At 41.6% G+C, this 20,426-nt stretch overlaps 1 protein-coding gene across 1 annotated transcript in view; it reads left to right on the top strand.

The window, feature by feature from the left end:
• Positions 1 to 20,426, top strand: part of LOC127412503 (cAMP and cAMP-inhibited cGMP 3',5'-cyclic phosphodiesterase 10A-like) — a 127,092-nt gene that overhangs the window by 75,006 nt on the left and 31,660 nt on the right. The window contains 6 exon segments of the mRNA XM_051648961.1: positions 5,328 to 5,448; positions 10,788 to 10,837; positions 11,308 to 11,448; positions 13,403 to 13,558; positions 17,067 to 17,117; positions 18,192 to 18,250. Of these exon segments, the coding sequence (XP_051504921.1) occupies positions 5,328 to 5,448; positions 10,788 to 10,837; positions 11,308 to 11,448; positions 13,403 to 13,558; positions 17,067 to 17,117; positions 18,192 to 18,250 (578 nt within the window).

Below are 20,426 nucleotides of genomic sequence, written 5' to 3'. Positions count from 1 at the left end.
TGCCGGTTTAAACCAGTGGATCTCAAGTGAAGCAAAACCATTTGAGAACCATTGATTTAAGGGGCAAAGATGAAGAAGTTAAACAGGAACAGCGGAGAGGAAAGGGAACAGTAGAATATGACAGAGACACTGTGCAGAGACAGGTTCAAGAGGACAGGGAGTTTGGACTGAGGAAACAAGTTTTGGGGGGAGGACGGCAGGGATGTCGCCAGCTCTCAGTGCGTCACATGTTTATCTATATAAACAGGAAGTTCGGGGAGCTGTTCCCACAGGGGAGCACCTCACACACCCCTCATCCACCGGACCAATCTGAACTCTCACACAGGGACAGAAATAGACCACGCCGCCTGGGCCGACACTTCTTTCTGCCTGATTTAGAGATGATCTCCCTAATTATCCTGTCCATCTTTTCAATACAATGGCAGTTGATAGTGAGTCACTTTAAAGCATTTAAAAGGACCCAAAAGTGTTCACTCAAGAACTTGTATTGTTTAGCACTAAAAACAACGCACGTTCTCCTGTGAACACGTGAGCCTGAAGTCAGAACCTGAAATGAACAAGTTTCTCTCACAGTGTTCTGATTTTTGCTGAAAAATGACTTGCCAAAACCTACCGTATGCCTTCAAAAGACTTGGAATATGATGCACACATCGCATGGGCAATTTTTAATGATTTTTTGGGTCCCTTTTTAAGGTTTAAAATGAGGCGCTATCCACTGACACTATATTGAAAACATGGACTGCATGGGATATTGATTAAAACATCTCCTTCTGTGTTCTGCATAAGATAGAAAGTCATATCGGTTTGGAACAACATTAGGGTGAGTAAATTAAGACAGAATTAACATTTTTGAATGAACTATTATTTTACAATAAAACGAGAGAGAGAGGAGAGAGAGAGAAAATGTTGCTCGCCGGTCCCCGGACACGCTTTCGCCTGGTCCTTAGCCACTCCTCCACCCCCTGGCAGACGACAGCTGCTCCTCCCCTGGTGGATGGAAGTGAGTCCTCCATCCCCTGGCGGATGGCAACGGCTACTCCAGCTCCTGGCGGACGGCAGCGAGTCCTCTGTCCCCTGACAGACGGCAGCGGCGAGGGCTCCGCGACAGCGTGTCTCTCCTCCTTCCCGGGTTTCGGCACTAGTGTAACGAGGTTCTTAAGATGGGCAAGTAGGAGGCGGGAACCAGCCGAACTGTCTAAATAAAACTTTAATCCAACAGAACTCAAACAAAACATAAACTGCAAAACAAACCAAAGACGCACACACACAGCTTCGTGCGTCTCTCTCTCTCAAACTGGTGTCTCCGGGCCCCCCTTATCTCTCTCCCGCTGATTAGTCAACTCAGCGCCAGGCATGCATCATCATGGCCCGGCCACGCCCCCCTCCTTGTCACAGCCCTGTTTCCCAATAACGATTGATCTTAGCGGTTAAGATTGTTTTCTACAAGCAATTTTACGAACATTCATTATTTTATGCATGTGTTTCCCAAAACTGCACTTAACATGAACGTGCAAGGATGCTGTCCAATGTGGAGTGCTGAAATGTGACCATATAGTGCTGTTCGTCACTGTAACTTCATTATATGTAACTATTCATTATATTTGTGCATAATTTTACAATCATTTGTTATTTTCTTAAATATTCGACCTAATTAACTGCATATCTACATATTGTATTTACAATAATTTTGTGTAGAATGATCTATTTATTTTACACAATCTGCTTCCATATTCAGTTGTACATTTGTAATATTTTGTTTTCACAAATTCCTCTCTGTATAAAAGCTTCCAGGATTAGTGAAGACAGTGGAGGCCCTGTGTATGATCCTGTTAATTACAAGCATTAATTTAATATTACGAGGTTCACTGTGTTATCGCGGACTGCAAAAAAGGAGACGTTTGGAAGCTGCACTTTAGGGACATTCACATATAAAGTGGAGGTCTGCTCTTTACTTCCAAAAGTGATAACGGTGACAGCAATGCTGCATGTGCGGTGCTACACAACTTGTAGTACTGGCGAGAGAACCTTTGGGTGTCATAGAGGAAGAGGAGATGAGGATAAATGCATCTGCCAAACAAATAAATGTAAATCAAGGATGATGAGCCAATATATATAGATGATTTTCATGCACGGTAGCAAGTTAATGACTTTTTTCTTCTCTCTCTAATATTAATTTATACAGTTGTCTGCATCAGTCATGCCACCACTTTGTTACCAACTAGTCCACACAAATAACTTTATTTGTTTACTAATTAATCTATTCATCTAGTTAGACTAGATCTATTTTATGCATATTATTATCATTATTATTATTATTATTATTATTATTAGACTTTTATCTAGATTAGATTAGATTATTAGTCTGCTAAAATAAAAATAAATGAAACACATATATCTTGATATTAAAGTCTCAGCATAAAGTGCACCTATTGGTATTTAAATTGTATGAAGTGTAATTTCACGATTGTCCTGCAGGTGTCTGCATAAGTCTATGTGCTAACGATTCTCTTAGCATTGTACAAGTACTCCAGAGCACTAGTTATTCTACGAGCATTTTAAAGAACTACTTGGGGGCCTGGGTAGCCCAGTGGTAAAATACGCTGGCTACCACCCCTGGAGTTCGCTAGTTCGAATCCCAGGGCGTGCTGAGTGAATCCAGCCAGGTCTCTTAAGCAACCAAATTGGCCCGGTTGCTAGGGAGGGTAGAGTCACATGGGGTAACCTCCTCGTGGTCGCTATAATGTGGTTTGTTCCCGGTGGGGCGCATGGTGAATTGAGCGCGGATGCCGCGGTGGATGGCGTGAAGCCTCCACACGCGCTATGTCTCCGTGGCAACGCGCTCAACAAGCCACGTGATAAGATGCGTGGGTTGACTGTCTCAGACGCGGAGGCAACTGGGATTCGTCCTCCACCACCCAGACTGAGGCATATCACTATGCAACCACGAGGACTTAGAGCACATTGGGAATTGGGCATTCCAAATTGGGAGAAAAAGGGAAAAATCCCCCCCCCCCCAAAAAAAAACAAAAAAAAAGTTACAATGCTTTTGGGAAACAGGCTGTAAAACTAAGATGAATCGTAAGTTAGATTCTATGATCTGCTTAGGCTTACAATGCTTTTTGTAAATGAGGCCCAGACTGGTTTGAGCTGACAGAAAGTCTTGGGTAACTCAGATAACAACTCTGTACAATTGCAGTGAGCAGAATAGCATCTCAAAATGCACAACACTTCGAACTTTTAGGCGGATGGGCTACAACAGCAGAAGACCACATCAGGAACTTTATTAGGACCATAGTGTTCCTGATGAAGTGCTCAGTGTATTTATAAGCTAAAATTGTTTTATATATAAATAAATCAATGACTTGAAGCTCAGATTTTGTCCTATCTATTGAATTATTCAAAAATACATATAAAATGCCAGTTTAAAAAAAACAATTACTTGAATACACCTGTTCTATGATGACCATGTTTCTTCAGTTTCTTTTTATGGGGCTTAAAGTTAAATGTGTCATGTGGTGTTACCATCTGGAGACTGTAAAAACAATGAAAGACTCATTAAAAGCTGAAATTCTTGACATGAGTAGTGCAGAATAATCTCTTATTTAAATTTCTTTTAAAAATAAGCCTTGAAACAATTTTTTTTTAAATATTATTAATGTTTTTTTGTAATTTGTGTCCACCAAATCAAAGTCAGGTGATGTAACCAACATTGTCATGTAACAAAAAGTCATAAAACAGAGAGTACTCCTTTAGACACTCAAGACTATGAGAAAACAGCATTAGAGGGGGAAAAAAATCGTCATTTTTATGAAAAGGCACATGTTGTTCCGGTCATCTGGCATAACCCTGGGAAAACTATTTGATATTTGTAACAAATATTTTCTTCCTCACAAAATATGTCTGAAAACTTTTTTTATTTATTTATTTTTTATTAATGTTTAGGTTTTGTACAATCCCATGTATTAAAGGTGCAAGTATTTTAATACCTTTTGGTATTGGTTACACAACATGACATTTTAAAATCTTTTTTTTTTTTGAGAAAATGCTATAAATGTTTTTCAAAAAAATTATGAAACCATTATGAAACAAAGATTACATTTTTAAAAACTTGACACGTGTTTTAAACTACATTTTTAAAAGATGTATCATTTTATCTTGGACAACCTTATTTGTCATTGATCCATATACAGGCCTGTATGTAATTGTTTTGCCGTTATTGTGAGGAAGAATCTGCTGATTCTGATCCTTTGAAATTGGATGGATTTACATTTTAAAATGTGTTTAAGGAGTAGGTCACCCCAAAATGAAAATTCTGTCATAATTTAAACTCCCTCAATTAGTTCCAAATTCAAATGACTCTTTTTTCCTAAGGAACACAAAAGGAAGTGTTTTGATGAATTTTCACACAACTCTTTTCCATACTATGAAAGCATATCATCGCTGTCTGATGAAAATCTCCAAAAAACAAATTTTTCAAGCGTGTGGAAAAACTATTTTTCTCATAAACAGTCTTACAAGATTCTTGTTAAATAGACAGCCTGATTAAACATCTTTTCATTGGTCAGTTCAATGCACAATTCAAAACAGTATGGAAGAGGTCATTCGGCGCATTCAGTCTATGGTAAAAAGTCAAAATTGCATGGATATGCATGTTTTTCATCGGACAGCGACGATATAGTGACCAGGCATACAGCGAGTCAGTGTCAAAACTGATGAAAAGCAGCATAAAAGTAGTCCATATGACTTGTGCACTATATCAGAGTCTTTTGAAGCCATATGATAGCTATATGTCAGGAACAGACTGAAATTAAGTCATAATTCACCGGTAATCTCCACCTTTGCTGTGGCTGTTAAATATAATTTACGCATTATTCGTTCTGCATATTCAAACTTGCCACATCAACACATATCACGCCAGGTTTGACGTCAATGACTCGGATGTGTCATAACCAATTGCATATGTTATTGGGAGCTGAAAGCACTCTTCAATTATTTGAAGGTGAAGTGTGTCATTTCTGTAGCACTGTAGCGGGACCAAATTTTGAATTCAGTTTAATTAAGACATAATACAAATATTAGCCCAATATCATCATGAATCATATCATAGTCATCATTTTTGCAGTTCTGTGCAGCTAATGGCATAGATATAACACACTTCACATTTGATTATAAATGTGAAATATTTAATAAGCAAACACCCAAGTGTGGGCTTTCTGCAGAATTCTGCAGGTACAGACTCTGTGCACACTGTGCTTATGTGACTATAGTGTTCAAATTATACAGTACACAATGTGTATGTGTATGTGTTTCTCTGTTGTGTCCAGCAGTACCAGGATACAAATATGCAGAGCGTGGTATATGAGCTGAACAGCTATATGGAGCAGGGGCTGGACACTGGAGGAGACAACAAACTGCTGCTCTATGAGTTGTGCAACATCATTAAAACAGGTATGCAAAACAGCATACTCAAAACAGCATGCTATATACATGCACCTTAGTGAAGGTAGTCCAACCGTTAGTAATGATTCTTGTTATTAACATTTACAAACATTTTACATTACAGATTATTAGTTAATGTGCATTAAAGGAATATTCCAGGTTAAAACTGAAACTCTGTCAAAAATGATCTGTGTGCATAGGTCAACACCGGGGTTGGGCAATATTTTTAAATTGGCTCCCTATCAATTTATGAGTATGAATTTAAATTGAATTTGCCACAACCCACAGAATGACGAATTTGAATTTGAAGTGGAATGATTGGAAGAATTTACTGGTTCTAAGAAATTCCATACAGTCACAAAACATCCTGGTTACTTTCGTAACCTCCGTTCCCTGATGGAGGGAACAAGACGTTGTGTTGATGTAGTGACACTAGGGGTCGCCCTTGGGAGCCCCAAACACCTCTGATCTTTGAGAAAAGGCCAATTGGAATTGGCGAGTGGAATTTGCATGCCACTCCCCTGGACATACGGGTATAAAAGGAGCTGGCTTGCAACCACTCATTCAGGTTTTGTGCTGAGGAGCCGAGAAGGTCCAGGCCATTTCAGCGGGTAGTTCAGTGTTGTGGCAGGAGGGACGCAACGTCTCATTCCCTCCATCAGGGAAAGGAGGTTACGAAAGTAACCAGGACGTTCCCTATCTGTCACTCACTCGACATTGTGTCGATGTGAGTGACGCCCCAACTAGCTGAACAGTGTTACGTGAATTGGCGGTGCGAGACAGGCAGACCATTGTGTGCCTCATAGCCAGGGAGTCACGTAACCTCCCCCAATGCTCTTACAAGCGTCATATGGTCCCCTGCACCTCGGGGACAAGTCGACTGCCCAAACAATGGGGACCAGCTCTGCCACGGCCTCTTCTCTTTCTTCTCCCCAAAAGGAAAAATCGTTCAGCTGGGGTCCATATAGCATCCGCGTCGGGGGGATGGCACTCCCAAGGGGAAGACACCGCGGAGACCACACCCTGCCTGAGAGGGAGGAAATTGTATGGAAATACGTCACTTGGTCTTACCGAGTCTTGTCGGCAGTGTCTCATGGAGAAGTCCCCGTGATAGGTCCTACCCATGGGGGGAGGAGCTCTACAAACACGGCGACCGGGGGCAGAGGGGCCTTTACCCAAGGAAGATGTGGGTTCACCAACGGGGGAACCGTCTCGCGGAAGATACATCACATGAGGTTACATATGGGCAACCAGTGTGTAGCACCTACCCCAGCACAGGGCCAAGTTAGCACACGTACTGGGCCGGCAACAAGTTTCTCTGCAAACTCGCCTGCCACAGGGCTAAGGAGGAAGGACATCCAGGGTTCACAACTTCGTGAACACGACTGGGGGTAAAAAGCACACGTCTTCGCCTCCGGGAGGGGAAAGGCGCTATATGCAAGCGATACACCCGGCCAGCTGTCCCGCAACTTACCTGCTCATACCTGACAACACACGGGACAAGACCAGCTCAACCTGGAGATTGTAGAACCTCGCGAAGATATTGGGTGATGCCCAGCCCACTGCTCTGCAGATGTCTGCTAAAGAGGCGCCATTGGTCAGAGCCCAAGGGGGGCGGAACATCCTGGGCACGATATGCCAAAGCAATGGCATCAATGAACTTGTACTGGTATGCCTGGCCCTCAAAAGCAAACCGCAGGAAGGGCTTGTGTCGAGGTAAAACCGAGACGTGGAAGAACGCGTCCTTTAGGTCTACCGCCACGAACCAATCTTGATGCCGGACACTCGCATCTTGAACAGGAATCTTTGCAAGGCCCGGTTCAGTACTCACAGGTCCAAGATTGGCCGCAACCCACCGCCTTTCTTTGGTACGATGAAGTAGGGGCTGTAAAACCCCTTCTTCATCTCGGCAGGAGGGACAGGCTCTATTGCGTCCTTCCGTAGAAGGGACATGATCTCCACACGCAAGGCAGCGCCGTTCTCACCCATCACCGAGGTGAGGTGGACGCCCTTGAACCTCGGTGGAGGCCTGGCGATCTGAATCACGTAGCCAAGTCGGACGGTCCTTGTCAGCCACCGCGACGGGTTGGGGAGCATAAACCATGCCCCCAAGCTCTAGGCGAGGGGGACCAAGGGAACAATAGCGTCGGATGTACTGGCGGGTGGGGCCTTGCGGTGGGGCAGAGCCTGAGGTGCCACGTTGGGGGGGCTCGAGCCCCGAACTTGTGGCCGTGCTGAGTCTGGGGACATCGAAGCACTTACCTGGCTCCGTATACCCACTATAGGACCGGTCCGGGACGGGTGTGGAGGGAAATTGTCCTCGCAGCCTGTCGCGAGGGGGCCCGCCTCTGGAGTGCCATGCCTGCCAAAAAGGTGCGGTGTTCGGTGGTCGTGATAACCGTGTGTGAATGTGTGACCCAGGAAGTGAAGAAACCGCTCTTTTCTTGAAAATGTGGGTACCGCAGCCCTTTGGGCTTGCGGCGATATCATAAGAAAAGGAAAACAAGGATTCTCCTCCCAGCCCTCCACCGTGGGATGGAGTGGTCTGTTTACCAGCTCCGGGTCTGTAGCGGGTCTCCGTCTCCCTAGGTCGCCCATCTCAGGTGCGCTACGAAGCCTTCCTCGGGTTCTTCCTCGGTGTTGCTGCCGCAGGGGGACGCCCTTGGTGATGAGCAGACGGGGTGCGGGCTCTTGATCCGTGCCACGGCAGGATGTGCTGGATAGCATCCGTCTGCTTCTTAACCGTCGAGAACTGCTGGGAAAAGTCCTTGACGGTATCGCCGAATTGGCCAACCTGGAAGATGAGGGCGTCAAGGAATCGTACCTTGTCAGCCTCCTTCATCTCAACCAGGTTGAGCCAAAGGTGGCGCTCCTGGACCACTAGGATGGACATCGCCTGCCCGAGAGACCGCGCCATGACCTTCGTCACCCGGAGGGTGAGATCGGTCGCCGAGCGCAGCTCCTGCATCAATCCCGGTTCAGAACTACCCTCGTGCAGTTCTCTCAACGCCTTGGCTTGGTGCACTTGCAGGAGAGCCATGGCGTGCAGGCCGGAGGCGGCCTGTCCAGCGGCACCGTAGGCCTTAGTCACCAGTGATGACATAAGCCTACAGTTCCTGGACGGGAATCTCGGACAGTTCCGCCAGGTGGCGGCGTTTCCACCTGGGGAATCGCCGAGTACCACCTGGCAGCCCCACCGTTGAGGGTAGTGAGAGCGGAGGAGCCCATAAATTGGAGGAACCAGGGTGGGGCACAGCCGTGAGCAGCGCTCTGAGTCCAGGAACCAATCGTTGCCCCGAATGAGATCGTGAACTCGCCCTGAGACGAGCCGGCGGTCTCATCCCAGAACTCGACCGGGGCACACGAGCGTACTGGGGAATGGGAGGTCCGTGGGGGTTTACCCGGCGGAGAAGCTCCCATTGAGGTCCCCAAATCGCCCTCAGTGCTAACCGCCGCGGCCTCATATCCGTAGGTAGAAGGACTGAGGTGGAGAGCCGCTGAGGTGGCTTTCCTTCTGACGAAGGAAAGCCGCGACCGCAACCGCAACATTGCCATGGTCATGTTCTCACAATGAGGACATGACCCATCCACGAATGATGTCTCCGCATGGGCAGCGCCCAAGCACGTGAGACAGCGATCGTGGCCTTCAGAAGCGGAGAGATATCGACCGCAACCAGGAATTATACACAGCCGGAAAGGCATCTTTGTCTGTGCCACTCTTTTAGTAGGAAAATATACTCTTTTATTAGGAAGAATATACTCTTTTAGTTGCTGAAGTGCCCAGGGGCGTTCTCTGCACACCACCGGTGCAAGAGGGGGAGAAACCTCTGTAATGCGCCGTAAATCCAACAGCTGTCAAGGTGAATGGATCGGCAGAGGAATTCCGCTTGCTGAAACACAACCGCTTGGCTCCGGAAAAAATCTGAATGAGTGGTTGCAAGCCAGCTCCTTTTATACCCGTATGTCTGGGGGAGTGGCATGCAAATTCCACTTGCCAATTCCCATTGGCCTTTTCTCAAAGATCAGAGGTGTTTGGGGCTCACAAGGGCGACTCCTAGTGTCACTACATCGACACAACGTCGAGTGAGTGACAGATAGGGAACATTTTATTTTTTGATGCAAGTTTTGCGACAAAATGTAACTATTACATAATGAATTTTGACCATGAATACCTATTTATTATCTAATTTACTGATTTATTTTTTCCAAATCTGCCATATTTCTCCAAACTAATTACAATAATGTCAAAACATAAACATGAACAAAACAGAATAGCATTCTGAGAATCTATTCTTCTCACCACAATTGTATAGAGCAGTTATCTGAGTTACTGTAGTCTTTGTCAGTTCGAACCAGTCTGGGCATTCTCTGTTGACCTCTCTCATCAACAAGGCAATTCCATCTGCAGAACTTCCCCTCACTGGATATTTTTTGTTTCTGGCACCATTTGGAGTAAATTCTAGAGACTGTTGTGTGTGAAAATCCCAGGAGATCAGCAGTTACAGAAATACTCAAACCAGCCCATCTGGCACCAACAGTCATCCATGCGAATATCTAATCAGCCAATCATGTGGCAGCAGTGCATTGCACAAAATCAGACAGATACTGGTCAGGAGCTTCAGTTAATATTCACATCAACCATCAGAATGGGAAAAAAATTTGATCTCAGTAATTTTGACCATGGCATGATTGTTGGTGCCAGATGGGTTGGTTTGAGTATTTCTGTAATTGCTGATCTCCTGGGATTTTCACACACAACACAACAGTTTTCTAACCATATAAAAACAGCATGTTGTCCATTTATGTAAAATACCCCAATTGAATCAATTTATTAAAATCAATTTGTAATCTATGCAATTATGGCTGTCCATTATAAAATCAACATCAAATAAAATAGCAGCTGCACAAGATATCATAGCACAATAAACACACTGCTAGTGTATATTTTAAAATATGTGGGGCATTTTTGTCTCTTTCTGTGAGATTTTTGCTCTGAGTGCAGGTTTATTTCTAACCCTTATGTACACAATCATTAATGAAACACCACACAGATGGCCATCATTTTACATTTTTAATCATTTTCATTCTTTTGGTCCTTTGTGATACTTGGATCGTCTTTAAAAGCAAGTAAATACATTAGCCATGTGTATTAGCAACTAGCTATTCATTTTCTTTCTTGAAATGCCATAAACAGACGTGATCTGCATGGGTCCCTTTTTGTCCACATGCGTAAATGGATGTTTTGGGACTGCAAATGTTTTAAATGTTCATGTTCATTTCAAACACATAATACATTAGTCCATGACACTTTAAGTGATTTAAATAGGGTTTTTTTTTTTTTTTCACAGCCACTAAAGCTGATGGATTTGCACTTTACTTTCTTGGAGAATGCAACAATGTAAGTAAATTGTGTGCTGATTGAGTGAATACATCTTGAAAAGTTTCTTTCAGAAATGTTCTGTGGTCCACATACCAGTCAAATATTTCACCTACTCATTCTTTGCTATTACTATTGTCCAAATGTTAGAATGATAGTAAACTCATCAAAACTATGAAATAACACAAATGGAAGTATGAGAATTATGTACTGTAAAATAAAGTGCAACCCTTATTTTTTCACTTTATAAACTGTCATTGATGGTGGGTACACATAGTTAGAAATGGAAGCTAAAATGAATTATTTAGCATCTTAGAATATTGTTGTTTTTGATTGTTTTAGTATGCAATGTACAACCTCATCTAATCTTGACTAATTAAATTTATAAAGTACCCTAAACAGACAAAGATATATTACATTTAAAGTAACCAGTCAGGAAGTTTTTTTGAGGTCATGCTGTTTTGTTGATGTTTTTTTTCTCTCTGCGGCAGAGTTTATGTTTGTTCACTCCAACGGGGGCAAAAGAGGGGCTTCCTGGGCTCATCCCTTCTGGTCCCATCACTTTTGGGACCACCATCACCGCTCATGTTGCAAAGACACGCAAGACACTACTTGTAGAGGACATCATGGGGGTGAAGTTTTAAAAAGATGATAAATTAAATTAGAGGAAAAAAAGGCAGATATTTGGTCATTTTGAGTTTAAGGCATTGGCTTATAATCAGTCCTGATTGGCTGAATAATTTTAATGATTAATTTTGTCCAGTGTCAGTTGCAAAATCCTAACTACTTTGTCAATGGATAGAACACATTTTCTGTTTTGTATATACATTTTGTTGTGAATTTGTTTAACACTTTAAGATCGGATGGGCCTGCCATGTTGAAAGAATTATCTTGACCAACACAAAATAAGTATCGTTTAAAGCTTAGAAGCTCTACTTTACAATGAATGCAAGCATTATGACCAAAACTGAACAAGTGCGTTGAAATTTGCAGACAAATCAGAAGTGTTCTGTTTTGATCATTTATAATTTATAAAAAAATAACAATTATTGTAATCAGTAAAAACATCAAACTGATCAAATAGCCATCTGTCACATGTTGTTGGAAAGCACCCAAATAGTAGAATACAACCAGCCTATTTGTTTTACTCACAGACAAAAATATAGCGAGTAATAGCTAAGTATATGTCAATTTGACAATTATGTTGTTGTTTATATGCCTCGTTTTCACTTATAACTTCTCAAAATATAAACAGAACGTAAAATATCTTTCAAACGAGCCCACACACAAGGTAATCAGATGCATAGATCATTAGATAATCCACATGAAGCACAATGTTTCATATGGCCACCAGGAGATGGCGCAAGTAAATGATTGATGCAGACTCAATGACTCAAATGGCACTCATTCTGTGAAATCTCATTACTAAAATCATGTCTCCATGCTATGAATACCTTTAGTCATTGATGTGTTTGCATGTGTAATTAGTATTTATGAACAATTATCATGTTTTATGTGTTTGGAGAGGCTTTTGGACACATTGAGATGTTTTTGGACACTATGATAAATTATATTTGTAATGCAATAACTTTTGATTGCTTTGTCATATCAGCACAAAATACTGTTTCTCAGATACAGTTGACATGATTGAGAACAAAACAAAAACTGTTTTTGGAGCCACCTTATTAACACCCAGAGATATATGATATATCAAATAAGAAAAAGAAGAAAAAAAGTAAGATTTTGACTCAGTTGTTTTTGTTAATTTTCAGCAGTTTCTTAGGCTGAGAGTCTAATAACTTAACCAAAATAATCAGCAAACATAATTTAAAATCGATACAATACCAGGAATACAATTCTACGGTAGCTAACCTCCTATCCAAAACTTTTTTTTTTTTTTTAAGAAAGTAAATGTCTGTGAATAAATTTGGTTACTCATTCCATTTTTATTTATGCAATACAAATGACTGATGTATGTCAGTAATCTGTCATACACTTCCCTTGTCACGTTCAAAACCCCAAAAATGTCTTTCTTCCAAAAGTAATTTTCCTATTAAAATTATGGTTCGGTTTTGTGTTTTGGTTAGGGGGTTAGACTTTATGGTTAGGTTTAGGTTTGGGTTAGGGATTAAATTTAGGAAATGTCTTAATATCATTGTTCATTGGTTTGTTTATTAAAAGTCATACGCTGCTGTAAGAGCAACTACTAATTCTTACGATTTGGCTTTTTCGTACTATTATTACAACTTGAAACCGGTCATGAGACCAGTTTAAAAATCACCTTGACACCAGTTGATTTTAGAAATAGCTCTGAAAAGTGAATTTAGTCAGAAATGTTAATTTCTAGCATCATTTGTTTACAGATGACACTTTGTTTGATATTTTGTCCTGTAGAAAACCCATATTGGTTGTCGACCCCTAATGTATATTTATTTCTGTTATGAAGAGCAACAGGAGTTCAGAGTTAAGGATAATAATGACTATTTGAAGAAAATTAGCAACAAAAAAACAACCTTCCCCTACACGTGTGTCCAAATTCTTCTCTGGACTGTACAGTAAGTGATGTGTGTTGTCTGTTTCCTGTAGGATGAGCGGTTCCCTCATGGCACAGGGCAGGACTCAGGGATTCGTGTTCACTCTGTTTTGTGTCTACCCATCCTCACCGCCATCGGAGACCTCATTGCCATCCTGGAGCTTCACCGGCATTGCGGCCGAAAGCCCTTCAACCTCAGCCATCAGGAGGTATTTGGGGAGGGCATTTAAGGGAAAATGTGCTGGTATTTGATCTACCCATGGCCTTGCTCTCAATCCTTTTAGCCAAGCTGCTGCACTTTGTCTTCAGACTGTTAAAGGAATATTCTGAGTTGTTTTAATATAAGTGCCAATACCACAGAAGAGTCGATTACCACAGAAAAATGTTACTCATATAAACAATGAGAAACGCTTTTACAGTAATACACAAACTGTATAATGCAAGTAGGTTTGAACCTTTAATCAAATTAAAAATTAAATCATGATATGGCTTTGTGTAATAATTAAAAGTCAATATTATAGTATAATTAGCACTGTGAATCGATATTTTTTTTAACTAATTAATCGCAAAGTTTTCTGTGATTAATCGTGATCACATTCCGTCAGCGTCACGCATCTCTCTCTCTCTCCCCTCCGGCAGTCTGGACACCCTCACTGAAACACAGAACAGCTGTTAGAGATAATTTCCCACAGGTGTCAATCCTTACCGTTCTTCCTCTCCCAGCCTCGCTCTCCACAGAAGTCACTTGGGCAAGCCCACATCACCACAGCAAGATAAACTTTAGTGTATATTGCCAATGCATTATTAGACACTGTATACAGTATACTGATATAAAACAAATTAAATGCTGAAGTTTAATTAGCTGAAGTTTAAAATCTCAGAACTATTATTTTCTCTATGCCGTTCTTGGCTTCCATTCAGTCTCTACAAGTATACCTGGCTGCAGATGGCTGAACGGCCAGGTCCTTCTCAGTCCTTCTCTCGTGCAGTTTAGTTTTTGAGACTGGTTCTGATGACAGTGATCAAGTGTTTTGGGCGATGCAAAGAGATACGGCAGTTAACCCGTATCTCTCCAACACCTGGCTCACCATTTGCGTTGAAGTGTCCATTCTCCAGTAAATCTGCCCTTGTGTTTATTATGCCAGGGACATGCGTCGTGTCTAACGAATAAGCATGCGCTGCTCCACAAAATAAGTTGTGCTAGAATGTGCAGTTGAGTCAAGCGTGTATCTCCTGAAAATGTACACTGATTAGCCAAAACATTATGACCACCTGCCTAATATGCTGTTGGTCCTCCATGTGCCACCAAAGCAGCCTCGCCTAGGCATGGACTCTACAAGACCCCTAAAGTTGTCCTGTGTTATCTGGCACCAAGGCATTAGCAGCAGATCCTGCAAGTCCTGTAAGTTGCAAGGTGGAGCCGCTGTGGATTGGACTTGTTGGTCCAGTACATCCCACAGATGCTCCACTGGATTGAGATCTGGAGAATTTGGAGGCCAGGGCAACACCTTGAACTCTTCATCATGTTCCTCAAACCATTCTCGAACAATGTGTGCAGTGTGACAGGGTGTATTATCCTGCTGAAAGAGGCCACTGCCATCAGGGAATACCATTGCCATGAAAGGGTGTACCTGGCTGTTAACAATGTTTAGGTAGGTGGCACGTGTCAAATTGACATTCACATGAATGGCCGGACCCAGGGTTTCCCAGCAGAATATTGCCCAGAGCATCACACTCCCTCCACCGGCTTGTTGTCTTCCCATAGTGCATCCTGGTGCCATCACTTCCCCAGGTAAACGGCTCACACGTACACGGACATCTATGTGATGTTAAAGAAAATGGGACTCATCGGACCAGGCGGACGGTGGACAAGGGGCAACATGGGCACTCTGACCGGTCTGTGAATATGCAGCCCCATACGCAGCACAGTGTGATGCACTGTGTGTTGTCACACATTCCTCCGGTAACCATCATTAAAAGTTTCTGTGCCACAGTTGACCTTCTGACAGTTCGGACAAGACAGGTTAACCTTTATTGCCCTCATGCATCAATGAGCCTTGGGCACCCAACACCCTGCCGCCAGTTTGTGGTTTGTCCCTCCTCGGACCACTGTCAGTAGGTACTCACCACTGCTGACCAGGAGCACCTCACAAGCCTTGTCGTCTGGCCACAACAATTTGGCCCTTTTCAAAGTAGCTCAGGTCTTTACTCCTGCCCATTTCTCCTGCATTCAACACATTGACTACGAGAACTGATTGTTCGCTTATCATCTAATCTACCCAGACCTTGACATGTGGCCTTGTTAGTAGATTATCAACGTTATTTGCTTCACCTGTGAGTGGTCATAATCGTTTGGCTCATCGGTGTAGATATGGCAATTTTAGTCACAGGAAGTGGGGAAAAACATTAGTAAAGTTTCAGGAAGTGGAATGGATTCTGCATTAATTGCATTTTTTTTTTTTTTTTTTAAGCATTAAACAGTCAGCTATTAATCACCGAAATTAACACGTTAAATATCCCAGCCCTAATTACAATATATTTATATTAAAGTGGACTGGGTTGAAAAAAACCCCCACTGTGATTGAAAAGTGGACTGACACCCTATTACAACAGGACCAAAAGGAGATTTCACTTTCAAGTACAGATATAGTGGGAATGCAAAGTGAACCAGATACTTTCTCTCATTATCAGGAAAGGGGTACACATAACTATCCATAAGACACTTTTTACTTGGGCTGAGTTCCTCAAACTACATCCACAGGAAATATGTCGGTAACACATAACTAGTTGCTCTTCCTAGAAAAGTAGTTTAGACAACTTTAAAGTTCAAATAAGCATAAACATTTTTAGTACTGAAAAAGTTTCCTTCAACTTTGGACACTTTAAACACTGTGGACTTCAAGAAAGTAGTCTTGTTAAATTAGTCTACTTATTATGTCCAACAGTGTATGTACATTCATCACAGAAGATTTTTGTCATTTTTGTAATTTTTTTTTCCAAAAGTCATGAAAATTCTCATCACAGTGTGATTTCCAGCACATCTAAAATTTTGTATTGTGTTTAATAGAATTTTGTGTGGGAAATTAAACTGATGGAAATAGCATTTTTGACATTTTTAAAATAAAAAGGCTGACTTATTTGTCTTTCTAAGGCTAATTTTATAGCTAACATTTTATGTATCCTAAATGAACACAACTAAATAATATTTAAACACTTTTTGCGTAATTTAGCGAAATTCAAGCTTGATTGGAAATGATACCCAATAAAAATATTCTGCTCACAGGGGATATTGATCTCAAATAATTTTTGTTTTTCTTTTTAAACTTCACTTGTCTCATAACTTATCTAAAGCGTGCTCTTCACTGACACTTTTATCATCTTGGTATATGGTTTGTTTTTTAACTTTTTGTTAATGTAATAATTTGCATTTTTGTATTGGATTTTCAAAGTTAAATTAACAAGACTCCTGTTTTACAAACTGTGTCACAAGTTTTTGTCTGTGGTGATTAACAGCATGACACACAGGCAAGTTGAAAATGACCCAGAATATTATTTTAAGTATGCAAAGTAACTTTGATAAGCTCCTGTGAATCTTTGCAAATTCAGTAGGACATTTAGCTAAGAAGATGTTCTACCTTGACTGTCAGTCCAGGTACACGTATCTATGAAATCTGGCTTGTTCAAAGAGTCTTCAGCTAAGTGTACCCTCTTTTTCAGGTTGCAACAGCAAATTTGGCCTGGGCATCTGTAGCCATACACCAGGTTCAGGTGAGTACATTTGAGAAAAACAATACATTATGAAACCTTGGTTGTTGTTGCAGCTTGACAGTTCAGGGTTGTCTTGCATAAGCTGTTTGAATTGGTTCTGCACATGTGTTTTAATTTCTGTAATCCACTGTGTACATAGAACCAGACCCAGTGTAAGCAACCAGACCATGCATTACACACACCCGTGTCTCAGGAGGTGCAATTAATGACAGTGCAGTCTTGTTTGTACGTGAACATGTGCCAGCCGTGAGTGACACCACTCTGGGTTTTGATGTCCCTGTGCATCACTAGGCTCTTTGGGAGAAACCCCCTTCTGGGGACTTTCAGGACATGAGCATGCTGTAGTAAGCGAGAAAGGCCAAAATAAATAAAAAATATTTTAATAAAGGCCTTCATAGATCACCCCAAAATGGCAATTTTGTCATCTATCCATTATCATGACACTCAAAACATCTTTTTTATGCCTGTAACACAAAATAAGTATTTTAGGAAAATTACTTGCTTGATCTTTTGCTTATAATGAAATGAAGATAGGGACTGCGACTGTCAAGCTTCAAAAAGTACATAAAACCATCACAAAGTTCTTCTGAAGCCATATAATAGCTTTGTTTGACAAACAGACTCAAATATAAGTTGTTAATAACGTAAAATCTTGCCTTTTAGCTTGACAGTCCCCATCCACTTTCATTGGATGGATAAGAGCAGCCTAGATATTTTTGCTAGATAACACCTTTTGTGTTACATGAAAATAGATAAAATGTGTTTGAAGTGATATTATGGAGAAAAGATTTTAATATTTTACATTTTGGGGTGAACTGTCGCTTTAAATCTAGCTCCCCATCACTCAGGGTGCAATACTATCAACTTTTTATAGATCTAAAATACTAGATAAATTTAATCTAATGGATCTGAAAATATTTAAATGAGTACTGGTGAGAAATGTGACGATATACACATGGTTTTTACTTTAAGAAAGTAATTTTGTAGATCAAAAGACAGTGACAGACATATAAATTCTGACACTGATTTTCGGTGATTGCCATCTTAAAATTCCTGTTCATCTTTTGTTCTCAGGTCTGCAGAGGTCTTGCCAAACAGACAGAACTCAATGACTTTCTTCTAGATGTGTCAAAGTAAGCCAGTTTATGCCTTCAGTTGAAGTGTATAGGGTGAATGAGGGCAAAACCTGTCAAGAACATATCCGGGTAATATTTCACCCCAAAATCGAAATAAAATGAACATACGAATATTTTGAATATTCTAAAAGTGTAAGTTATGTGGATAAAGAACATTAAGCTTATTTCAGGACCATTATGATTTTTTACATCATGACATTATTTTCATGACATTTCAGCACATTTTACCCCTCATTACTGCAATGTGAAAAAAAATCAAATTTAACCTTTTAAGCTCTGAGGGTGTTTTTAAAGGTTTCCTGTTTCAGTAGCATATGCAAAATTAAAGGCTTATAACTTGACAAAAAAAAACCAAAAAAAAACAAGTACATTCAATGTTTGGTATCATTGTAAAGAAAACTTCAAATTGTTTAATGATACAGATTATTATAAGTTCTGAGACTCTTAGCCTAAAAAAACTGCTGAAAAATTACACAATTTTTTAAACTTTTTTGCTTATTGAAATATATCTCTGGGTGTAAATAAGGTGGCTCCAAAAAACTGCATTTGTTTTGTTTCTAATCATGTCAACTGTATCTGAGAAAAATTTTGTGATGATACGACAAAGCAATCAAAAGTTTTTGCATTACAAATAAAATTTATCCTACTTTCCAAAAACATCTCAATGTGTCCAAAAGCCTCTCCAAGCAAATAAAACATGATTATCGTAATAGCACACAAATTAGGCTTCCAATTTAAATGTCAGCTAATGTTAATATATCGATGCCTCAAAAATATATTGATAAGATAACTTACTGATCAGTAATCGATATATCTATATTTTATGACATGCCTAATATATATATTAATTATATTATATGTAGTATAATTATATATAATTTACACATATATTATAATATTGTGTCAATTTAGTGACACTTGAGGTCACTCTTGGGAGCCCCAAACGCCTCTGATTTTGAAAAAAGGCCAATGGGAATTGGCGAGTGGAATTTGCATGCCACTCCCCCGAACATACGGGTATAAATTTATAAGAATTTTATAATTTGTAAAAGGAGCTGGCTTGCAACCACTTATTCAGGTTTTGTGCTGAGGAGCCGAGACAAGGTCCTGGCCATTTCAGCAGGTAGTTCAGTATTGTGGCAAGAGGGACACAATGTCTCATTCCCTCCATCAGGGAACGGAGGTTACGAAAGTAACCAGGAAATACGTTTTCAAATTCATTTATAGTGGAAATACGTCACATGGTCTTACCGAGTCTTGTCGGAAGTATGTCATGTGGAGAAGTCCCATGGTAGGTCCTACCCGAGAGGGGAGGAACTCTACAAAAACAGTGACCAGGGGCAGAGGACCCTCTGCCCAAGGAAGACGCAGTTTACTGACAGGGAAACGATTTAGCAGCAGATATATCACATGGGGTCACCTATCGGGAACCAGCACATGTGGAGCACCTACCCCCATACAGGGCTTAGTTAGCACATGTACTGGGCCAGCAGTGAGTTTCTCCGCAAACTCGCCTGCCACAGTGCTAAGGAGGAAAGTCATCCAGGGATCACAACTTGTGAACACGACTGGGAGTCAAAAGTGCACGTCTTCACCTCAGGGGAGGGGAAAGGCACTATGCGTAAGCAGTACACCCGGCCAGCTGTCCCGGAACTCAACTGCTCGTACCTGACAATATACGGGACGAGACCGGCTCAACCAGGAGATTGTAGAACCTTGCAAAGGTGTTGGGTGCTGCCCAGCCCGCTGCTCTGCAGATGTCTGCCAAAGAGGCGCCATTGGTCAGCTGCCACACTCCTAGTAGAGTAACCTTCCGAAATGGGATGGTGGACGGCGGTCGTGACGACGGCCGTGCGCACCGGATATGTGACCCAGGGAACAAGAAAACCGCTCTTTTGTTGAACTTTTGGGTACCGCAGCCTCTTGGGTGTGTGGCAAAATAAAATGGAACAAAAGATTGTCCTCCCGGCCCTCCACCAAGGGATGGAGTGGTCTGTCCACCAGCTCCAGAGTAGCGGGTCTCCTCGTCCCTAGGTCGCCTGTCTCAGGGGTGCTTCGAAGCCTTCCTCGGGTTCTTGGCAGCCGGCCATGAGACGGGTGGCATCTGCTTCCTGCGGTGGGCTCCATGCCGGGCTGCGGGGGCAGGCTGCGGCGGAGCCGGTGTTGTTGTTGC

This window comes from Myxocyprinus asiaticus, chromosome 21, assembly GCF_019703515.2.
Source record: "Myxocyprinus asiaticus isolate MX2 ecotype Aquarium Trade chromosome 21, UBuf_Myxa_2, whole genome shotgun sequence".
NCBI classification, from domain to species: Eukaryota; Metazoa; Chordata; class Actinopteri; order Cypriniformes; family Catostomidae; genus Myxocyprinus; species Myxocyprinus asiaticus.
This window is presented reverse-complemented; position numbering and strand designations above follow the sequence as displayed.